Source organism: Notamacropus eugenii, chromosome 3 (genome assembly GCF_028372415.1).
Source record: "Notamacropus eugenii isolate mMacEug1 chromosome 3, mMacEug1.pri_v2, whole genome shotgun sequence".
NCBI classification, from domain to species: domain Eukaryota; kingdom Metazoa; phylum Chordata; class Mammalia; order Diprotodontia; family Macropodidae; genus Notamacropus; species Notamacropus eugenii.
In genome coordinates, this window is record NC_092874.1 from 245,517,460 (window position 1) to 245,538,531 (window position 21,072).

The window sequence follows — 21,072 nt, forward strand, 5'->3', positions numbered from 1 at the left end:
TTCATTCTAATTCTTCTTTACAAGATGACTAATGTGAAAATATGTTTAATAAGAATGTATATTGTAGAGCCTTTATCAGATTGCATGCTGTTTTGGGGAGGGGGAAAGTGAGGGAGGTAGAGAAAATTTAAAACTCGAAATCTTAAGGAAGTGAATGTTGAAAACTACAATTAAATAAATTATTTTTTAAAAAAAATTAAATAAATGCTTATTTCCTTCCTTCCTCTTTGAACTTTAGAAAAATTGAATCATACAAATGTAGCCATTTTTTCTACTTGGGAGTATTTTGTAGCATTTCTGGAGTGGGTTTGAATGAGGGATTCTTAACCTGAGGCCCATGAATTTGGAGGGGGGGGTAATATTTTGATAATGATTTCAATGTGATTGGTTTCCTTTGTAGCATTTTATTTTATGCATTTGCAAGCATTAATCTGAGAATAGGTTGCTGTTTTTCATCAAAGGTGTCCATGATGCCAAAAAAAAAAAAAAGGTAAGAATCTCTAATGTAGATTGACAATTGTAATCTTTAAATTGTATCTACACAGTTTTATTAAAAAATATTAAATAAAGTATGTAAGGCATTATGTACAAATGGTAGCTATTATAGGTTGTGAAAATTATAAAAGTTCAGGCATCTGTTAGAGGACAGGGAAGAAGGCTATCATGACAAAGCAAAGATTCACAGGATAAAAACTTACCTAATATTGCATAATTACTCCAATCTGGAATTTGGAACGGACCTCAAGGCTGTCTAGTCTGATCCATACCAGAAGAAGAAGGTTTTCTATTTAACCTCTACTTGAAGACCACTAGAGGTGAATATTTGGAAATAGCCCATTACACATTTCCATAGTTCAAATTGTTAGGAAAATAGGAAAGCTCCTCATCAATCCAAAAGCAGTCTCCATCCCTCTCTTCTGCTTTTTGTACCCACTCCCTCTATCCTATGAGAGTCATTTCAAATACTGTAAGGCACCTCTCATGCAAATGAAGAGTTAATAGCCTCGTTAACTTTTGAATCCCATGAATGGGTTTAATTTATTATAAACTTAACTATCCAACACCAGAGATATACAAGGCCATAAGTCAAAAAAGGTTGTGTGAAAGACTATAACCATGAAGTAATCTGGAATACAGGAGATGAGTTTGCTGATGAAGGGTCAGAATTTTCCAAATGGCAGTTTCTGCTGTGGGTACCCAGGTGGTTGGTGGTGGTGGTGGTGGTGGTGGTGGTGGTGGTGATGGTGGTGGTGGTGGTGGAGGTCCTTCCTTCTCAAACAGGACCAATGACCTCATTAGTGTGATGTCTTGATTTACACGTGACTTTAATTTGAGTGAGGCAGAGGTAGTAGTTAGGTTATAACTTCCCAGAGGGTTGTATTGGAGTTAACAAATACCATATTTAACGTGCAAATATTCCCTAGCCTGGTTAAGCCTATGGGTGATCCACATATTGGCTGGAGTAGTAGAAAGAGCCTTGGATTTAAAAAGATCTCACTCACCTCTACTATTGACCCTAAACTCTAAATTTTCTTGTCTGTAAATTATAAACACTTGTACTACCTACCTCACAGAGTTGTTATGAAAGAGTGGATTTAAAATATTCTGTAACCATCAAGTATTCCACAAATGTAATCTGTTACCATAGCCCTAGCAATCCTATTGCCTACATCTAGCTAAGATAATGAGAGTTTTAACTGAGGAAAACAAAGGAGGGGAAGTCTAAAGCATGAGACACAGACAGGTGCAGTGAAAGTGGCAGGCTGAAGGCATCAGGAGGTCTTCCACTTGGAATGGGGGAGAGGGGAGCACCTATCAGAATACAAGAGAGGGTGACAAGGCATGATGGAAAATTACCCAAGACAAGCTTCACGTGAGGCCTTTGAGGCAGCCCATTTCCAGATACTACCTTAGGCCACTGTCCTATAGGTTATCCATTCTCAACAACCTAATGAGGGTGTTGTGTAAACTGAAATCATAGTAACCCTCCAGAAAATGTGTCTTTGGAAATTCAGTGTCACTAAAAAATACACATTAGGCAATCTGGCCAAACAAAAGAAGAATTTGGTCACATAGTCCTGCAAATATGCTACAACAGAATTTTCTTTGGCTCTTAGTTGCGCAAGATGCAAGAAAGTCTTGGTTATCCTTAGCATCGTTTTAATTTTGATGATTAGGTCTTTAAAGCTAAGCTTACCTGATAAACCCATTTCCCATCCATTTCTGAAGGCAATCATTACACTCTGCTGAGTTACTAGCCCCCCTGATTTTCACATGATTTGCTAAACTTTATAATCACATTGAAATGCATGTTGTCATGGACATCTCTCCAAGAAAAAGAAGCAGACATTTGCTTTAAACATAGCTCTGTAGCTAGAATGCTAGGATGGAGACCTGCCACATTGACCAACTCTCCACCAAAAGAGTTTATAATACTGGTGTACTTTCTGTTTGAACCAGCCCTGTTCACATAACATTAGAATGTGAGGTTTCTCTGTGTGTTGTTTTCTTTTTCACATAATCTGAAATGAGGTTATTTCCAATTTTTGCCTTCAAATGAAAAGTCCTGCAATGCAATTTGCATTTATATAACACTCTCTAAATATAAAACAAGCTAATTGTTTTTTAAAAAATCTTCATTTAGAGCTCAAAATTTTGAAAACAATTATTGAAAATTGTTTTTACATGTAATTTGGGGGAAAATAAAATAAATAATTTTAAAACCTTCATCGTTAGTGACTACAGAAAGATGCCGGTGACAACATCTTCAAATCTTTATTCACTCATGCTGCCGCTGTTATAGCCAACTTTCTCTCAATACTAGGTACACATACATACACAAAAAGTTTCAATTAAATCAGAGAAAGGTCCTTTCAGAAATTCATTCCACTGGTAGTTGTCAGTGCATTTTAAAGATAATGTCCATGGTGTCTTATTTAATGCCATCTAGGTAATGTTTTATCCAGGGAAAAAGGATATCAAGTTCACTGATGGCTTTGTAGACTCCCTTGTTTCCAATCTGCAGATAAGGTTTTTATGTTAAATGCGGAAGTGATTCATGTTCACAAAACAAAGTCTATTGACAATCATGGATATGCTTACCTTGTAAAATACTGTCTTAATCCTGGTAATGGGCTTCATCTCTCCAGTGTTCAGACTACATGGAAACTGAAAATGCAGATAACTTTTGTTAAAGAGGGCCTGCAAACCCAGAAGAAGTAGGAAATTGAGAATCAACCCCATGAGTCCTTTATTTGGTTCAGTGGATAAAGCACTGGACTTAGAGTCAAGAAGTTGTCATTGTACTTTGGTTGTTTCAGTCATGTCCAACCTCTACATGAACCAATTTGGGGTTTTCTTGGCAGAGTGGTTTGTCATTTCCTTCTCCAGCTCATTTTACAGATGAGGAAACTGAGGCAAACAAGTTAAATGCCTTGCCCAGGGTTACACAGTTAATTAGTATCTAAAGTTAGATTTGAACTCACAGAGATGAGTCTTCTTGACTCCAAGCCTAGCCCTCTATCCATCTAGAGAAGAAAGGAAGGAAGGAAGGAAGGAAGGAAGGAAGGAAGGAAGGAAGGAAGGAAGGAAGGAAGGAAGGAAAGAAAATACAGAGAGAGGAAAGGAGGGAGGGATAGAAAGGGAGAGAAGGAGGAAATAATCAGTACAAAGGCACAGTGGAAACTTTATCATCCAAACCCAACATACTATCCATATCCTTTCAACTAGAGACTCCATTACTGGGCTTATACCCCAAGGAAGTTATGGATAAAAGAAAGTCCCCATAAAAACCAAAAATATTCACAACAGCACTTTTTGGGGATAGCAAAGAATTGGAACCAAAGTTGGTGCCTATTGATTAAGGAATGGCTAAACCAAGTCTGGTACATGAATGTAAAGGAATATTAATGTGCTGTAACAAATTACATATGTAATGAAGATCTATGTGAACTGATGCAGAGTCAAGAAAACAAAATCCACAGTGGCTAAAATAATGTGATGGAAAGAACAGCGGGGCAACAACAAATCAAAAGTGAATGTAATAAAATTACAAGCAGAACTGCAATGAGAAAATATCATGATGTCCCAAACCTACCCTTTCACAGAGGTGGGAGGTCCACAGGTGTCACATATTACATGTGTTTTCAGACTTGTTAAACTTATCAATCAGTTATGCTGAGGGATTTTCCTTCTTTAAAAAATCACTATTTGATATGTGGGATGGAGATCAGGGAGGGGAAAGGGAAAGGATACTAGGGATAACAATGATGATGTAAGAGTATCAATATGACGATGTAAGATATCAATAAAAACTTAGTGGGGGCAAAAAGAAAAGCCCAATCTACCTTCTCTACTCCTCAAGTACAAGCAGGTTTTTAGAAATAGGGATCTAAAACAAAGTACCAAAAGGAAAAAAAAACTTATAATACTATATGTCATATAAATGCAATACAAAACTGTATCATAGTTGTTCAGATTTTAGTAGGGAAGATAATTTTTAAAAAAAGAAAGAAGTAAAATAAATAGCAGAAGTCCAATCATAGAACATTAGAGGTAGAAGGGATCTTTGACCTCATCTGATTCAATCCACCATATATTACAGTTGAGATAAACCAAGCCCTGGAGAAATTAAGTGATTTACCCAAGGTCACAAATCCATTGAATGGCAGAGTGAGGTCATGAACCCTCTTCTTTAGACTTCAAATCCAGGAATCGGGTCACTCAATTCTAGCTGGTGTCAATGAATACAGTCTACACTTGTCCAATTGTCCAAGGCTCTGTTTCTGAACTTTGACTATAAAGCTTGTGACTCCTTCTAACATGATATCTATGAGCGATATTAGCAAGACTTTGTAATGGGGAAGGGAGAGGGAGAAAATTTAAAACTTATGGAAGTGAACGTTGAAAACTAAAAACAAATAAATCAACTTTTAAAAAAAGAGTGTAAAGATCATGCCCTTTTTCTTTTTTTTCTGAAAACTTTGAATGTAGCATGAAATAGCTGATAGAAAACTGGTATAGGAGGTAGGAAAACCTGGGTTCACATCCAGTCTCTGAGCCAAATTGACTATGTGACCATGGGCAAGTCACTCAACCTCTCAATGCTCTAGGACACTCTCAAAGAGTATAAATGACCATGAAGAGGTTGGTTTGCATCGGTAAAGAGAATTTCCCCACTCAGGAGTTCCTTGTATCAGTTAAACAACATGTCCAGTGTTTATCCCTATCCTTGAAAGTAAGCACTGAACCACAGAATAATCTTCAGCCTACCAGAACTCCAGACCTAATTCTCTAATGGCCCAATGAAAATCTCCACCTCGATGTCATCTCAAATTCAACATGTCAAAGATGAAGTTCATATTTCCTCAAAAACCTATCCTACCTTAACCAATCTTCCCTATTTCCACTGAGCATACCGCCATCTTTCCATCACCATGGTTTGCGATGTTGGAGTCATCCTTGACTCTCACCATTTTTTTCATCCCCCATATCCCAGTCAGTTACTGAGTTTTACCAATTCTTCATCCACAACATATTGGCATCTATCCACTTCTCTCCAAAACCATAGCTCTGGATCCTCATCATCTTTTGCCTGGATTAGTGAAACAGCCTTCTAAATGTTTCTCATTTTTCTATTTTCTTGCCTCTCCAATCCATCTTCCATACAGTTGCCCAATCAATATTCCTAAAGCACAGATGTGACCGTTTCACAATCACTCTTATGTTCAAATACCTTCAGTGGCTCCTATTATCTCTAGATAAAATATAAAATCCCAGCCCTTGCCTTCAGCATTTGAAGTCATTTGTAATATGACTCATATTTACCTCTTGGTCCACCTCACATACCCTTTGTTCCCATCTCCTCGCTGTTCCTCTTATCTCATAGTTGACATTTATATCACCTACTGTGTGCCACACATTGTGCTAAGCTCTTTATAAATATTATCTCATTTGATCCTCACAAAAACCCTGGGGCGGGGGGTGCTATTATTATTCCTATTTTATGGATTAGGAAATTGAGACAAACAGAGGCTAAGTGATTTGACTACAGTCTCACAGCTGTGAGTGTTTGAGGCCAGATTTCTGACTCCAGGACCAGTGCTCTATCCACTGAACCATCTGACATTCCTTCTCCTGCTTCTATGCCTTTACTAGGTGCCTGGAATGTCCTATATGAGTGGTGTCAAATGCAAGTAAAAATGGCAGCCACTAAACTATGCATATGTATAGTAGGCCACATGTTGACTTAGAAAACCACATATTAACATCTTCACATTCTATTTTATTTAATTTTTTAATTGCTTCTCAATGACATGTTGATCTAGTTGGGCCACACTTGGGAGTGTAGGGGGTCATATGTGGTGCCCAGGAAATGTGTTCAAAACCTCTGACCTAAGCAATGTAGTTAAAATATACAGAAGAGCTAGAAATAAAAGGAAAAAAAAATGAGATCCTGCCATGAAATTACTATAATTTCATTATATATATAATATAATTACTATTACTATAATTCTCTGGCACTTTAAAGTTTGTGAGACATTTTCACCACAATTTATCTGTCTCCACATACTGCCTCCATTTTAAAGATAAGGGAAGTAAGACTTGGAAGGAATGAAGTCCCATGTCAATGTCACACTTCTTAATTGGTAGAACGAAGACTCAAATCTAAGTCTTTTAATTCTAAGCCTAAGGTTTTTTTCAATAAACCAAATTACCCTGGTGTTCCTGCAGAGCAATCAGAGGTTCTCAGGGGGCATTATCAGGCTCCATTAGCAAAAGAAGATAAGGAGAAGACTACTTTCATTTATCCAATAAAATTCTACCAATTTTAGCAGGTTCTCCAAGGAATTTCCAGCTACTTTCTAATGACACCTGTAGAAAATAGAGCAGTATATGAACTACTTAAGGCTAAAGCATTCTGGTTTTCCTTGATGGCCTTATCATGTTTGAGATGTTAGAAAAACATGTAAAAAGACAACTGAACGTGGCACATGCACCAAAGACTGCTCCACTCAGGATATCCATTGACAAATGTCAGTTTTGTTGAGTTTGTGAAAGTCTTACCTTTTTGTTGTTGTTTAGTCACGTCAGACTCTTTGTGACCCCATTTGGGGTTTTCTTGGCAAAAATAATGGAGTGGTTTGTCATTTCTTTCTCCAGCTCATTTTACAGATGAGGAAACTGTGGCAAACAGGGTGAAGTTTCTTACCCAGGGACACTAGCTTACCTAAGTGTCTAAGGCTAGATCTGACTCAGGAAGATGAGTCTTCCTGACTCCAAGCCCAGGTCCTCCAAGCCCATTGTTCCACCCAGGTGCCTTCTATAGTCTTACCTTTATAAAACTCTAAACTGTGCTAAGATTTTTAGGATACCCAATATGGTACCTGATTAGTGTGCGTGAACCAACTTTGCAAAGAGAGAAGTGCTGACAGCCTGGCCACATCCAAAGAATTACAGTAACAAAGCTCAGCAGTAAGACATAGAGAAATTCCATTTAAAATAATTATGGACAATATAAAATACTTAGAAGTCTACCTGTCAAGACAAATCCAAGAATTATATGAACACAACTACAAAATACTTTTCATACAAATAAAGTCAGACCTAAAGCACTGGAAAAATATCAATTATCATGGTTAGACTGAGCCAATAAAATAAGAATTAAAGTGAGCTGAAGACTTTTCCGTGTCTCACCTTCAAAGATAGGAATAAACACTGGATGTGATTTCATTGATGTAAAGTACTCATCAGTGAAGAAATCTCCTCTACAATGCAGGTTATTACCTTAGCTGCCATTTCCATCCTAGGGCACTGAGAAGTTATGTGACTTGCCAATGTGGGTCAGAGATTGGAGTCAAATGCTGATGTCCCTACCTCCTAGGTCAGTTTTGCATTTGTGATAAAGTGCTACATTCCAAGCTTCAGGGGAAAAAAATGGCCTGATCGCTAAAATTGACAAGACTGATAATCTCACTCATAGATAACGTGGGTGAAAGGAGTCACAGGTAGGTTAGTAGGAGGACAGTTCAGAAACAGAGCCCCGGATCAAGGAGGAAAGAGTGAACTTGCTCCCTTGCTACTGTGTGGAGCTCAACTGAGAAAGAGATGTAGGTATGTCTAATTAATTCACACATCCACATGCACGCATACACACACACACACATACATACACACACACATACACACATGGGTGTAGCTTTTGTTGATGTAAACAAGTCTTGTTTTTCTCTGCAAAATTACAGGCTGGCTACCTCACAAACTTAAAGCTTGAAAGGATCTTCGAGGTCATCTGGTCCAAACTCCTTAATTTATAGATGACAGAACTAGGTCCAAGAAAGGATAAATGGTTTGTTCAAGGTCAGACAGAGAAGAAAGATCGGAGATATGATTTGAATCCAAGCACTCTCTGTCTTGGGGACATCTGGGTGGAGCAGTGGCTAGAGCAATGGACTGGAGTCAGGAGGACTTGAGTTCAAATTTGACCTCAGACACTTACTAACTGTATGACCCTGGGCAAGTCACTCAACCCTGTTTGCCTCAGTTTCCTCATGTATAAAATAGCTGGAGAAGGAAATGGCAAATCACTCCTATATCTTTACCAGGAAAACCCTATGGACAAATCCATGGGCTCACAAAGAGTTGGACATGACTGATCAATAATTCCAATTCCAAATCCATCTTTCTTTCAATAACACCACAGCACTTCCCTGGGGAAATTTCATATCAGAAAAGGGATGGTTACCAGGAACTTGCTATATTTTCTATCCAAGGAATATCACTGACCATGAGACCCATTATCCTACTGACAAATTAGAGTTTAAGGCTCTGAAGTATGGTACCACTAAAAACATTTTGAGACTACATACATAGAACACAATTGCAGATATATACAATCCATTGACTTCTATCTTAAAACTATTATTCTTTGTCCTTCATTCTCAAAGAGGACCATGACATCAGGAAGGTGATGCCATGACATGCAAGTGAATTGGATTTAAGTGAGGGAGGGCTGTGCAATCTCACCAGCCTCACTTTCTCCTCCAGAGCCATATGGGTCCTGTGGCCAGATATAGATCAGGATGACTGGAGATGGCCCAAGATGCATTAAGGGACCTTGACCTTTTCAAGTTAAGGTCTTCAACAGCTAAGGTCTTCAGTTTGACTGAGGCAACACCCATTCAGTGATTAAGGCTAGGTAAGAAATGAGGCAAAGAATGGTCTCTTTGAAAAAAACATAGATCTGGAAGGGGAAGACCCTCAGGGTTGCTGACCAAAACAGAAACAATTGCTGTTCACATTCATTCTGAATCAATCAGTGTCCAAACAATAAAAAAATGCCTAGTTGGATGACAGCACGTAAAGCTAGACCACCAAGCTTAATAACTATGTTATTGTGCAGTCATTCAGTGATATCCAACTCTTCATGACTCCATGGGTCCTTGGGGTTTTCTTGGCAAAAATATTGGAGTGAGTTGCCATTTCCTTCTCCAGCTCATTTTACACATGAGGCAACTGAGGCAAACAGAGTTAAGTGACTTTCCCACGGTCATATAACTAGTAAGTATCTGAGGTCAAATTTGAACTCAAGTCCTCTGACTCCAGTCCAGTGCTCTAGTCACTGCTCCACCCAGTTGCCCCCAGAACAGAATGAGAGTACTAAATCATTTAACCTTTCTTTTTTACCCTATAGTTCATGGGATTTTCTTGGCAAAGATATAGGAGTGGTTTGCTATTTCCTCCTCCAATGTGTCCCCATTTTACAGACAAGGAATACATAAGTATGAAGTTAAGTGACTTGCCCCATGTCACACAGCTAGCAAGGATCTGAGCCTGGGTTTTAACTCAAATTTTCCTGACTCCAGGACCAGTGCTCTATCCACTGCACCACCTAAATGTACCTTGACAACTGTGAGACAATGTACAATGTAAATGTACAGAAGAAAGAAGAAACATAGATAGAGACACCCTGTTTTGTAAGCCTCATGCATCAGAGCCCAATCCATAGGGGAGGTAAAGGTAGATTTATATCCAAGATAGGGTGACTGGGGCTATGTCTCAGGATTCTTCTGTAGGTGCCAAAATTTAACGTGTGCTCATACTGTTTGCAGCTCTTTCAGTAGGTTAGACACTACTAAACTTAGTATCTAATCAGCAAGAATAATTAGATAAAACTATTTCTTCCCCCTCTTTCCTCTTCTACGATTATATTTCAGCTGAGCTCTACCCCAGCTTAGACCCTTCCTTATCTCTCCCTCATACTGGCCTCACACTATCCTAAAGCCTCCTTCCCTTACCTCCAACCCACCCTTAGCAATGAATAGAAGGGACTTTTAGTGAAGGCAAATTAGGACTAAAAGGGAGAAGGGTATCCTACAAAAGCAGGTTCACCAGAACTGGGACTTGCATCTGAAAGTGTGTCCTCAGGGGAAATGAAACTCCTAACTCTGAAGTAGTCTTCTATACCCTAGTTCATTAGATAGGCTTCCAGTTGTAGGGTGGTGATATAGAAGTTCACTTACTGACCAATAAGAAATGTCATGGTCACAAAAGTCCTTGATATGCTTTCCCTGAAGTCAAGCTACTCCCAGAAGAATAACCAAAAGGTCAGCTTACTAATGAAGTATATATCATGATAATACGGTTAAAGTACCAAGAATCCACCATGAAATTAAAACAAAAAGTCCTGACTGAGAATGATCAGCCAATTTTAGAGTGACGAATAAACCCATTAGCTCGATCCAGATAGTCCAGATTGGCCCAATTCCAAATGGGCAATAGGAAGAAAAGACATTCTTGGGTGAAGGATACTATTTTCTTCTTGGGCAGTGAAGAAGGAAAAACAAGGTGGCATGTGATACCAGCCTAGACAGGATCATGGTCCTTAGTTAAGGACTAAATCAAACACTTAAACTCCATCTCCATGGAAAAAGACTTACTGTTTTTTTTTTTAAATTTTATATTTATTTAATTTATATGTTTCATATTATATTTTATACTTAATTATATTTCATATTTAAATTTTACTTTAATGTCTAGATTTCCTCTACATAGGGAACCACTAGCATGATAATTCTCCATCAAAGGCTATCAGCAACTCCTCTATAAATTAGAATTGCATGAACCGCTGAAAAGTTCAGTGACATGATCGGGAACTCGCAGAATGCAATCGAAGGAGACACTTGAACCATGTCCTTCATGACTCCAACACTGACCCCATCTGCCATACTGTATCTCATACACACTTTCGATTCCCTTACCCTGGTGTGATTTTTCTGAACTTTTATGTTCTTCCTTTCCATACACATAAATTCTAGGAAACTCAATCTTATGGATTGGAGTATATAGCAGCACAGAAACAGGAACAGAAAAAAAAAATTGCAATATGGACCAGAATATATAGCAACATGGGAATAAGAAGAGAAAAAAAGTGATAGGAGAAGGGGAATTTCTCCTGAGTAATCAATATTCTACATAAAGGACACACAAGCAAACAATCATCCCAGCCTTTGGATTTTGCAATAAGGAGGAAAATGAGTTAGGGTTGCTCTCACTGCTATTTTTCCCTCCTCAGCCAAATCATTAACACTTGCTATCATTTCCAATGACAAATATAAACTTTATATTGTTACCTATCTTATTAGCCTATTTGCAGATGATAAGTGTCTTACCCAACCTACCACAAGAATGGTAAATTTTCATAGATATTCTATTAACCAGCAAGCACCACGCTTCAGAATAAATTTCACAAGTCTATTCAATTTAATAAACATTTACTCAGTCACTTATCGTGTCCAGAGGGCTGTGGTACTTACCAGCTGAGCTACCCTGGATAAGTCGCTTAACTCTATCTGCCTTATTTGTAAATGAGAGTTATAATAACACTTCCTCCCCAGGTTGATGCAAAGAATGAAATGAGATAATATTTTTTTAAAAAGAGCAAAAATAATCTGTTAAAAATACTTAAATTAACTTTAAAGGACATATGAAGATATACATATATGTATACACACACACACACACATTATTTTTGTCTAAGGCCAGCAGAAAAAAAGAAAAAAAGAAATTCACTTGATACTTTTGTTGTATATTGGAAAGGAATAATAAGCTATGCAGAGTAGATTTGCAGTTTTCATGTACAATAATCTTTTTTTGGTACTATACTATAGAAATTCTTATTTTATTCCATAAATTAAAAATAAATTATTTTGAAAAGAACAAAATACCCTCCCTATGCTCAGAGATTATATAATTTGTAGGAGTATAAGTACATGACTGGGTCATGGAGACACACATGAGAATGTTTCCCTATTTCATTATTTCAATTCTTTAAGTGAATTCTTGAATTTTTGATAAAAAAAAAAAAAAAAGACCACCAGCTGGTGACCAGCCCTCTGATGACAAACCTTAGCTAGCCTTGGGTGTTGTTTGACATATACAGGACAAACCCAGACCTATAATAACAGCCTTTCCAGATGAATAAGACCTATCAGTTAGCACTCTGCTGATACAACGTGGCCTAAGGGTCACCTCCTAAATGTCGCAATGAGGCACTGGAGTAGAAGTTTAGTGGGAGATGTTGGTACTGATAGGAATACTGGATCACCCGCACACACACACGTGCACACGCACACACACACACACACACACACACACACACACACACACACACACACACACACACACAGCTCTCCCCTCCTGTTTTAAGCTTCCTTTTATTGATCTACCTCCTCTAGAATGTGTGCTCTGTAAGAGCTGAGACTATCTTTCTTTCTGCCAGTATTTGTATTTTGGGTGTTTAGCACAGCACCTAACATAATAAACACATAATAAATGGTGTTAACTAACTAATCAATGCATCCTCTGTGTGACCATAGACAATTCACTTAATCTTGTTTGCCTCAGTTTCCTCCTCTGTAAAATTAGTTGGAGAAGGAAATGGTCAACCGCTCCAGTTTCATTGCCAAGAAAATCCCAAAAGGGATCACAAAGTATCAGACACAATTGAACAACTAACTAATATACATTATTTTGTCGATGTCAAAAAAGAAGTAGGACGCATGACAGACAACAAAAGTAAATAGTTGTTGGGTTTTTAAACTGCCAAATTTCTCTTAAAAATCTTATCCACAAGGGGGGGAAAATAAACACCAAAAATCAGAAAATTAAAGGTACTCTACATCGTATAAACACCATGAACCTAGTGTAAGCAAATAAAAAGTAAGGATTGAACCTATGATTTCCCTGGTATACGAAGCACTTGGATGAAGAAATTCTCTCCACCAATAAAAGTTGGCATCTTCTCTGCAATTTATGGTCTTCTGTGAACTTGAGTTTTTTAAATATTTTGATAACTAAATTTCAATAAAATTTATTTCCTTTGCAAATTCTACATTTTTTAAACATTTAAAAACATTTTTTTCTTCAAATATATCCTTTGGTCTCACCAGGCTACCAGACGGTCCATGACACAAAAGAGTTTAAGAGCCCAAAGATGAAGTGACTTTCCTAGGGTGACACAGTCAATATGTATCACAGGTGGGACTTGTAGTCAGGTCTTCCACCTCCTAGGCCAGGTCTCTATACATTATGTCAAGCTATAAAATAAAATGACACATAGATTTTCTTATCATAATCTTTCATAGAAAATAAAATGCATAATTATTGCTGAAATCTATAGCTATGTAAATAAAACTACTATATATTTTCATTTTGACCTCCTATATTTTGGTTTTGATATTTGATATTAGTTTCAAGTTGGTTCTGTGAACTGAGAATGGACCTGTAGTCAGGACCCAAGTTGTGACCTTGGACACTTACTGGCTGTGATACCCTAAGCAAGTCGTTCAACTCTGCCTGCCTCAGCTTCTTTATCTATAAAAATGAGAAAAACAATAACAACACTACCTACCTCCAAGAGTTGCTATGAAGAACAAATGAGATATTTCAAAGCCCTTTGCAAGTCTTAAAGTGATTTATGAGTGCTTTGTTATTCAGTCACTCAGTTGTATGTCCAACCGTTCTTGACCCTACAGACCATGCCACACCAATATTGTCTATGGGGTTTTCTTACAAAGACACTGGCTTGGTTTGCCATTTTCTTTCTCCAGTGGATTAAGGCATACTGGTTAAGTGACTTGCCCAGGGTCACATAGCTAGTCTGAGGCCAGATTTGACTTAGGTCTTTCTGACTCCAGTCACAGAGTTCTATCCACTGGGCCACCTAGCTGCATCTTATAAATGCCAGCTATCGTTATTAAAAATCCATAATGACACTGATGTGGGTTTTCCCACTATTAATCCCATTGAAGCCCTGTGAATTCTTAGTACACAGTCTCTTAAGTATCTGTGGTCAAAATAATTTATCAGATGGTAGCCAGACTTCTGGAGATTGGCTGGAATGGATCTAAAACATCATTTATCCAGTGTATCCCCTTCATTTTACAAACAAGGAAACTGAGGTCCAAAGAGATTAATTGATTTGCCTCAGTTAGTTCATCACATAGCTAATTCATATCAGATTTGAGATCAGAACACAAATCTGGATCTTGCCCTTTTTCCCTCAAATATTGTAATACATCTTGACCCACACTCTTCCCTTCTCCTTGTCCTCCCCTCCCTCCCTTTCTCTCTCTCTTTCTCTCTCTCTCTCTCTCTCTCTCTCTCTCTCTCTCTCTCTCTCTCTCTCTCTCTCTCTCTCTCTCTCTCTCTCTCTCTCTCTCTCTCTCTCTGCAATTCTCCAAAAACTCCCTTTGTAGGAAGAAACTATACCCTCCAACCCTCATCTCCCATCATCTTGATCTCTTTCTCACCCCGGGACCCAGGTGAATCTGGAGGAAAAAGTGAGACGGATGACTCTGCACAGCTCCTACCTCACTTAATTCTAATTCATTTGCCTGTCATGGCATCACGTCCCTGATGTCATGGTCCTCTTCAAGAATGAAGGGCAAATCGCAACAAAAAGATACATCTTGCCACTCAGTAAATGCTCAACTAATGGTTGCTGATATCACCAAGGGGATTGTGGGATGTTGAAAGATGAATCAGCAGGAAAAATTTCATTGAGCCAGACTTGGAGTGGGATAGGTCTGAGTTCAAATCCCACCCAGGAAACACACTGGCCATGTAACCAACCCTGAGCAAATCACTGTTTCTAAAATGAGGGATTGGATTCAGTGGTCTCTAAGATTCCTTTTAGCTCTAAATTTATGGTCCTGTGAACGCATACGATGTGAAAGACGAAAGCTAGGAAATAGGAAATAGTACTTTCTTCTAGAAAGTACAGGAGAAAATGAATCTGTGTAAATTAAAATTTAACCATCAGGGGGAGCCAATGGCTTCACCAACAGCAAAACCTAAAAACAGAAGGAGTAGGTGCCTCTTCATAACTATTAATTTAGAGCAGAGCCTGGCCAAGACTCAACATTTGCCTTGGCAGTTGTGGCTGACTTGAAAATGAAATTTCTCAGAAAAAAAATAAATGAGGGAAGAAAAAATTCCTGGAAGCACAGTTTTCTGTGCCACTGAAACCAGAAGTTGGTTGATATTTGAATATTGATAATCATATTTGACAAAGATGAGCAAATTAGCAACAGAAAGAATAAAACTTCATTAAGGAACAAGCCAAGTATGGGGATTCTACTGCTTTTGATGCCTGTCCCCTTCCCAGTACATCAATAGACAATACCCCGTGTATGTCTATAGTAATAGATAACATTTATTTAGGGGTTTAGTCACATTATCTCAGTTGAGTCTCATAATAGCACTGAGATGGATACTACAGGAATTATCATCATTTTATAAATGAGAAAACTGAGACTAAAAGAATCACTGAATTCTGGAGTTAGAAAGAACTCCTTGGGCCATTTTGCCTAACCCATGCCTGGACAAAAATTTTATCTAGCATATAACCAATAAGATGTTAGACTGCAAGGTCTGGTGCTAAAAGACAGGGAGAATGTTCAGCCCTCATACAGTAGAATAATAATTACAGTTACCTGTTCTCTGTCTCAAAGCAGGATGCTACCTATTCTCTTTTCTTTCATTAAACATCAGGACCCTTGGCCCACACTGTTTGCCTTTTGTTTTTTATAAGGAGGTACCAGGTTGGGGTAAAGAGGGGGTTGTGAGCTGCTGAGCTGAGCTATTGTGATATGCAGTAACCAGCATCATACGTAACATATTAATGGGCCAAACCAAAGCAACTGGATTTGTGGACACTTGATTCCCTATCTGATTAGCCAAGACTTAGGAAAGGTCCACAGCGGGGCAGGTAGGTGGTACAGTGAACAAAGCACCAACCCTGAAGTCAGGAGGGCCTGAGTTCAAATTTGGCATCAGACACTTGACACTTATGAACTACATGACCTTGGTCAAGTCACTTAGCCCCAATTACCTTGCCTTCCCCCCTCTCAAAAAGAAAAAGAGTTTAAGAAAAAGTGCAGAGAATTTAAAACTGGAAAGGGATCTTAGAAATTATTTGATCCAATTCACTCATTTTATGGATAAGAAAACCAAGACTCCAAAGATTAATTGACCTGCCCAGAATCACATACTAGTAAGTATTTGATGAGCATGCAGCTAGGTAGTATTTAAGGAAAGATTTGAACTCAGGCCTTCCTGATTCCAAGACCAACAATTGGTGCTATCTACCCCCTTATCCTATGGAGGTCCGGCTTCCTGCCCCTTATACAGCTAGTCAGTAACAGAATCAGAACTGGAACTCAGGTCTTCTGACTCTAGAACCAGGGTTCTTTCCAAGAAACCATCATGTGTCCTCAGCTTCTCCTACATGAATCCATTACATTATAAACTCCTTGAGGGCAGGAATTGTCTTTTCCCTCTTTTTGTATCCTTCTCACTTAGCACAGTGCCTGCCACCTAGTAGGCACTATTAAGAGTTCATTGAGTAACTGATTGATTTACTGAGGCTTAAACTGAGCAGCAAGAGGAAATTCTAACTCTAGGCAAACACCTCTCTCATTGAATACAAAAGGCATGAGGAGGGACATCTGTCCCATTCAATATCAGGAAGTCAGCACTGTAATGCAACAAGCAGCATTTTGCCTTCCCTGGCATTATTGAAGAAAGCTCTAGGACATAAGAAAAGCACACTTCAGATTCTAACAGCACTAAAGCAAAAACTTAGTTCCATGTGACCATGGAGGTGTCTGTCCGCATCTAACATAATCTGTTTCTTTCCTGTCATCTTTCTGTTCCAAAGGATGTTTTCATAAGGTGGTTATCCCTCTGACCTTTCAAATGTGAAGACACATTTGGCAATGACCACATTGAGGATAACAGTTTTAGGAGAATAAGAAGGAAATATCAAAGTGATATTTCATTTAGATTTTACCTTTTTACTTGGTCCCCACATAGTTCTTTACAACAGGGACACATAAAAATCAACCTAATCAATTTGTAAGCAATGTAATTAATATCCCCTGACTTTTGGATTTATAGATAAATAAATAGAGATCATAATGTATGAAACCAAAAAAAAAATTTCAGAGGCAGAGGGATCTTGGAGAACCACCTAGTTCAACGCCATCATTTTACAGATAAGGATAGTGTGGACCAGAAATGCAAGGAGACTCAGAGAAAGGATCTTAGATTTGGAATTGACCTCAGAATTCAGTAAGTCAAACCAACCCCTTCATGAACTATGAACTCTTTCTACCATATTCCCAGTGAATGACTTTTAAAAAGTAAAAACTCCGGAGATGAGAAGGTATTTCCAATGACAGCCATTTGGGAACAACTATAACTGTCATGAAACTCTTAAGTGAAATTAAAATCTCCTTTTCTGTAATTTACTCTCATTGGCCCTAGTTCTTACCTTGGGCACCCTGTAGAATAGAATTTCATCTTCTAAATGACAGTCACTTTTCTAATATTTGAACATTTAGATATCTAAGTAGTCAATATTTTATCTATTTTTTTCACAGTTCTATTTTCATTCACAGTTCTATTTTCGTTTGCATTTCAATTTTCATTCATTTAAGGTGATATAAGGTCTAGATTTTGGTCTAGAAAGGGAAGGTATGGGTTATACATTGACATTTGATGTAGTTAGTAAGTCATGTAATTATTAGCAGTTCTTGCAGTCTTTGGTGGAACTAAAGTCTCAGTTTGACAAGCTCTTCATTTTGGAGACACCTTCCCAAATGACTTTGTCCTATACTTTGTTCTAAGTAGGGTCAGAAAGAATACTCATGCTTTGAAGAATATACTTACACAGTAATTCAGTTTCTTTCCAAAGCTACGAAAGTCCTCAATGAAGCCTAGCTCTTTGTTTGATGGAAAAGGAAGTTGCCCAAGAACGTCTTCCATGTAAAAGGAAAGCAGTTGCTCTCGAAATTGACAGTTTTTCTATAAATCAAGCAAATGGGGCATTATATTAAGTTTATCACTGATGGTCAGTTCTTACCCCTAGGTCACCCCTCCAATCAATGCTTCACTGAGAGATTGAAGGGCAGAACCAAGGATTGACCCCTAAGAAGGAGCAAGTGTTGCCTGGTTCCTGCTCTAGCAAAGCCCTTCCAGTCATTAGGGATCGCTTCCTTGCAAGATTGAGGGTTAGATAATTAATTCTGTAAACATCAACCAAGTAGAAAAATAAAATAAAGGAAAGGATGACCAGGCTTACCATGAACAGATTTTTGTTTTTCTTTTTTAGCAACTTTGTGTTTTTGATTCCATCTGCCTACAATGCAACAAATTGAGATTAGGTCTACCCAGTACCCACCATGATGTCTGACACTTTGAAAATGTTCTGGATCATCGTTCATTTGAGCAAAGTTTAATACTCACTGGTACAGATGCTTTGAATCCCATGGCCTTGATGAAGAGGATGTCATTTGTTCTGGATAGGGTTTCTTTATGACAGCAGCCCAAGGTGGAGCGAAGTGATTTGCTTTCAGCAATGACCAAAAGCAGAATGGTAAAAAGCAGCCCAGAACTCAAAATATAATTCACTTGCATTTCCGCACCACCACCACCACCCTAACCCAAAACACACACACATAGACTAGCCTTGTGTCACTCTTAACAGCTTGAGTTACTTCAAGTTGGTTAGATGATAAAGGATAACCTACTTATGTGAAACCCCCCCCCCCCACCAGCTTCTCCAATGAGATGCAGCTAAAGATAACTTTGAGCTTGTGAATAGGAAGAAAACTCTCTTTGCTCGCTCTATTTTTATACGACTTGTTTCACAATAAAAAAAAAAAAAATTTGACCTCATCATGCGAGGCAGTTAGGTAAAAGCCAACTCTAAATTTACTGGTAATGATTGGGACATCATTTCCACAAAATGAGGGTTTTTAACGGCATTCTGTAAAAGACGTCATTGTTGTAAAGGCCTCGTACATATCACTCAAAAAAGAATTAACCGAGAGGCCACGTGATGATCAAGAAATGTCATGTACAAATTGGGCTTGACCAAACTGGACAATGACCTGTGAGTTTCCTTCTAACTCAGAGATTCTATAATTCTACGAACTACTACAAAGGGAAACCAGGAGAAATCTACCTATTTGCAGTCCCAAGTGACAAAACCTGGATAATTTCACATTTCTCCCCTCTCCATTTTCCAGGAGTTTGGAATCTCAACTTTGGAAAGGGACCTCACAAACCATCAGGTTTTTTTTTTATAGACCTCTGGCAGTCTAACGAAGCCTTCTTACCACTTCTCAGAATCATGTTATTAGAAATGTTAAGTAAAATACTGAGAGATTACCAAGGAAACCAATTATATTGAAAATAAAATTTCCAAAAAACGAATTTATGGAACCCAACTTAGCAACCGCTGATACAAACTGTACCTGAACAATATTCTTCTATAATTCTCTCAAAAAAAATCTATACAATTATTTTTACCAGGATGCTTCTAAGACAATTCCAAAGAACCATAATGAAAAATTCTATCCATTTCTAGAGAGAGAACTATTAGATTCAGTGCAAATAGAAGCATACTATTTTCGCTTTTATTTTTCTTGCTTTTTTTTTTCAACATGGCTATTATGGAAATATATTTTGCATTGCTTTATATGCATGTTGCTTTTTAGTTGGTTTTCAGTTGTGTCCAACTTTTCATGACTTTTGGGTTTTTTTTGGCAAAGATACTGGATAGGATTGCCATTTCTTTCTCCAACTCATTTTACAGATGAGGAAACTGAGGCAAACAGGGTGAAGTGACTTTCCCAGGATCACACAGCTAGTAAGCGTCTGAGACAAGAGTTGAACTCAGGTCTTACTGACTCCAGGCCCACACACTCTATCCACTGTGCCTCCCAGCTGCCCTTTTTACATGCATAATTGATATCATACTGCTGGACTTCTCAATGAGTGGGAGAGGACCTGGAGGGAGGGAGAGAATTTGAAACTCAAAATTTTTGAAAATGAAAGTTAAAAATAAATAAATAGAAATTGAAAAAGAAGACCTCTAAGAAAAAGCAGTCTTTTCCTCTACTTTCCAAGATAGCCTTTCTGCTTTGGGATAGTTCCAATTGTTTGAACATTTTTCCTTACATTAAAACAAAACCTATCTTTCTGTAACTTTTACCCATTACTCCTAGTTCATACCCCTGAGATCAGGCATCAACTCTTTCTACATACCAGCCCTTCAAACACTCAAAGCCAACCATCATACCCCTCCATAATCATCTCTCTCCAAAACTAAATCTCCTCCTCAGAGCCTCCAACTGATGCTCCTAAGACACAGACAGTCAAGACCCTTTACCATTCCCATTTTACTCTTTTATCAAGAAAAGAGCTTTACATTTTTTTAGATGCCACAAGCCCCTGTGACCCAGCAAAAGAGAAATATTTCCTGCCCTAGTAGAAATGGTTATGGGGCCCTGCGACATAGTTACCTAAAATATGTTACGATTTCTTTAAGCCTGGGGTAATAGTTTGCAAATTAAAGGGGTTTTTTCTTCTGGTGTTCCTTCCAACATAAGGCCCAGACTTTTTCCCTAGCCCTCTCTCTATACCACAAGAAACTTCTCTATTAATCAGTTTTTCCATTAATTCATTCAACCAAATTATATCAAATACCACTATGTTTTAAAA

The 21,072-nt window shown here is 38.1% G+C and overlaps 1 protein-coding gene across 1 annotated transcript; it reads right to left on the minus strand.

Moving 5' to 3' along the window:
• Nucleotides 1-2,932: 2,932 nt before the first annotated feature.
• On the minus strand, nt 2,933-18,981 carry IL26 (interleukin 26). Its single transcript, XM_072650418.1, has 5 exons — nt 18,811-18,981; nt 18,647-18,703; nt 18,235-18,369; nt 3,103-3,168; nt 2,933-3,019 (listed from the first exon to the last, which is right to left on the minus strand). The coding sequence occupies exons 1-5, from the start codon at nt 18,979-18,981 to the stop codon at nt 2,933-2,935; spliced, it is 516 nt and encodes a 171-aa protein (XP_072506519.1).
• Between the last annotated feature and the right edge of the window lie 2,091 nt (nt 18,982-21,072).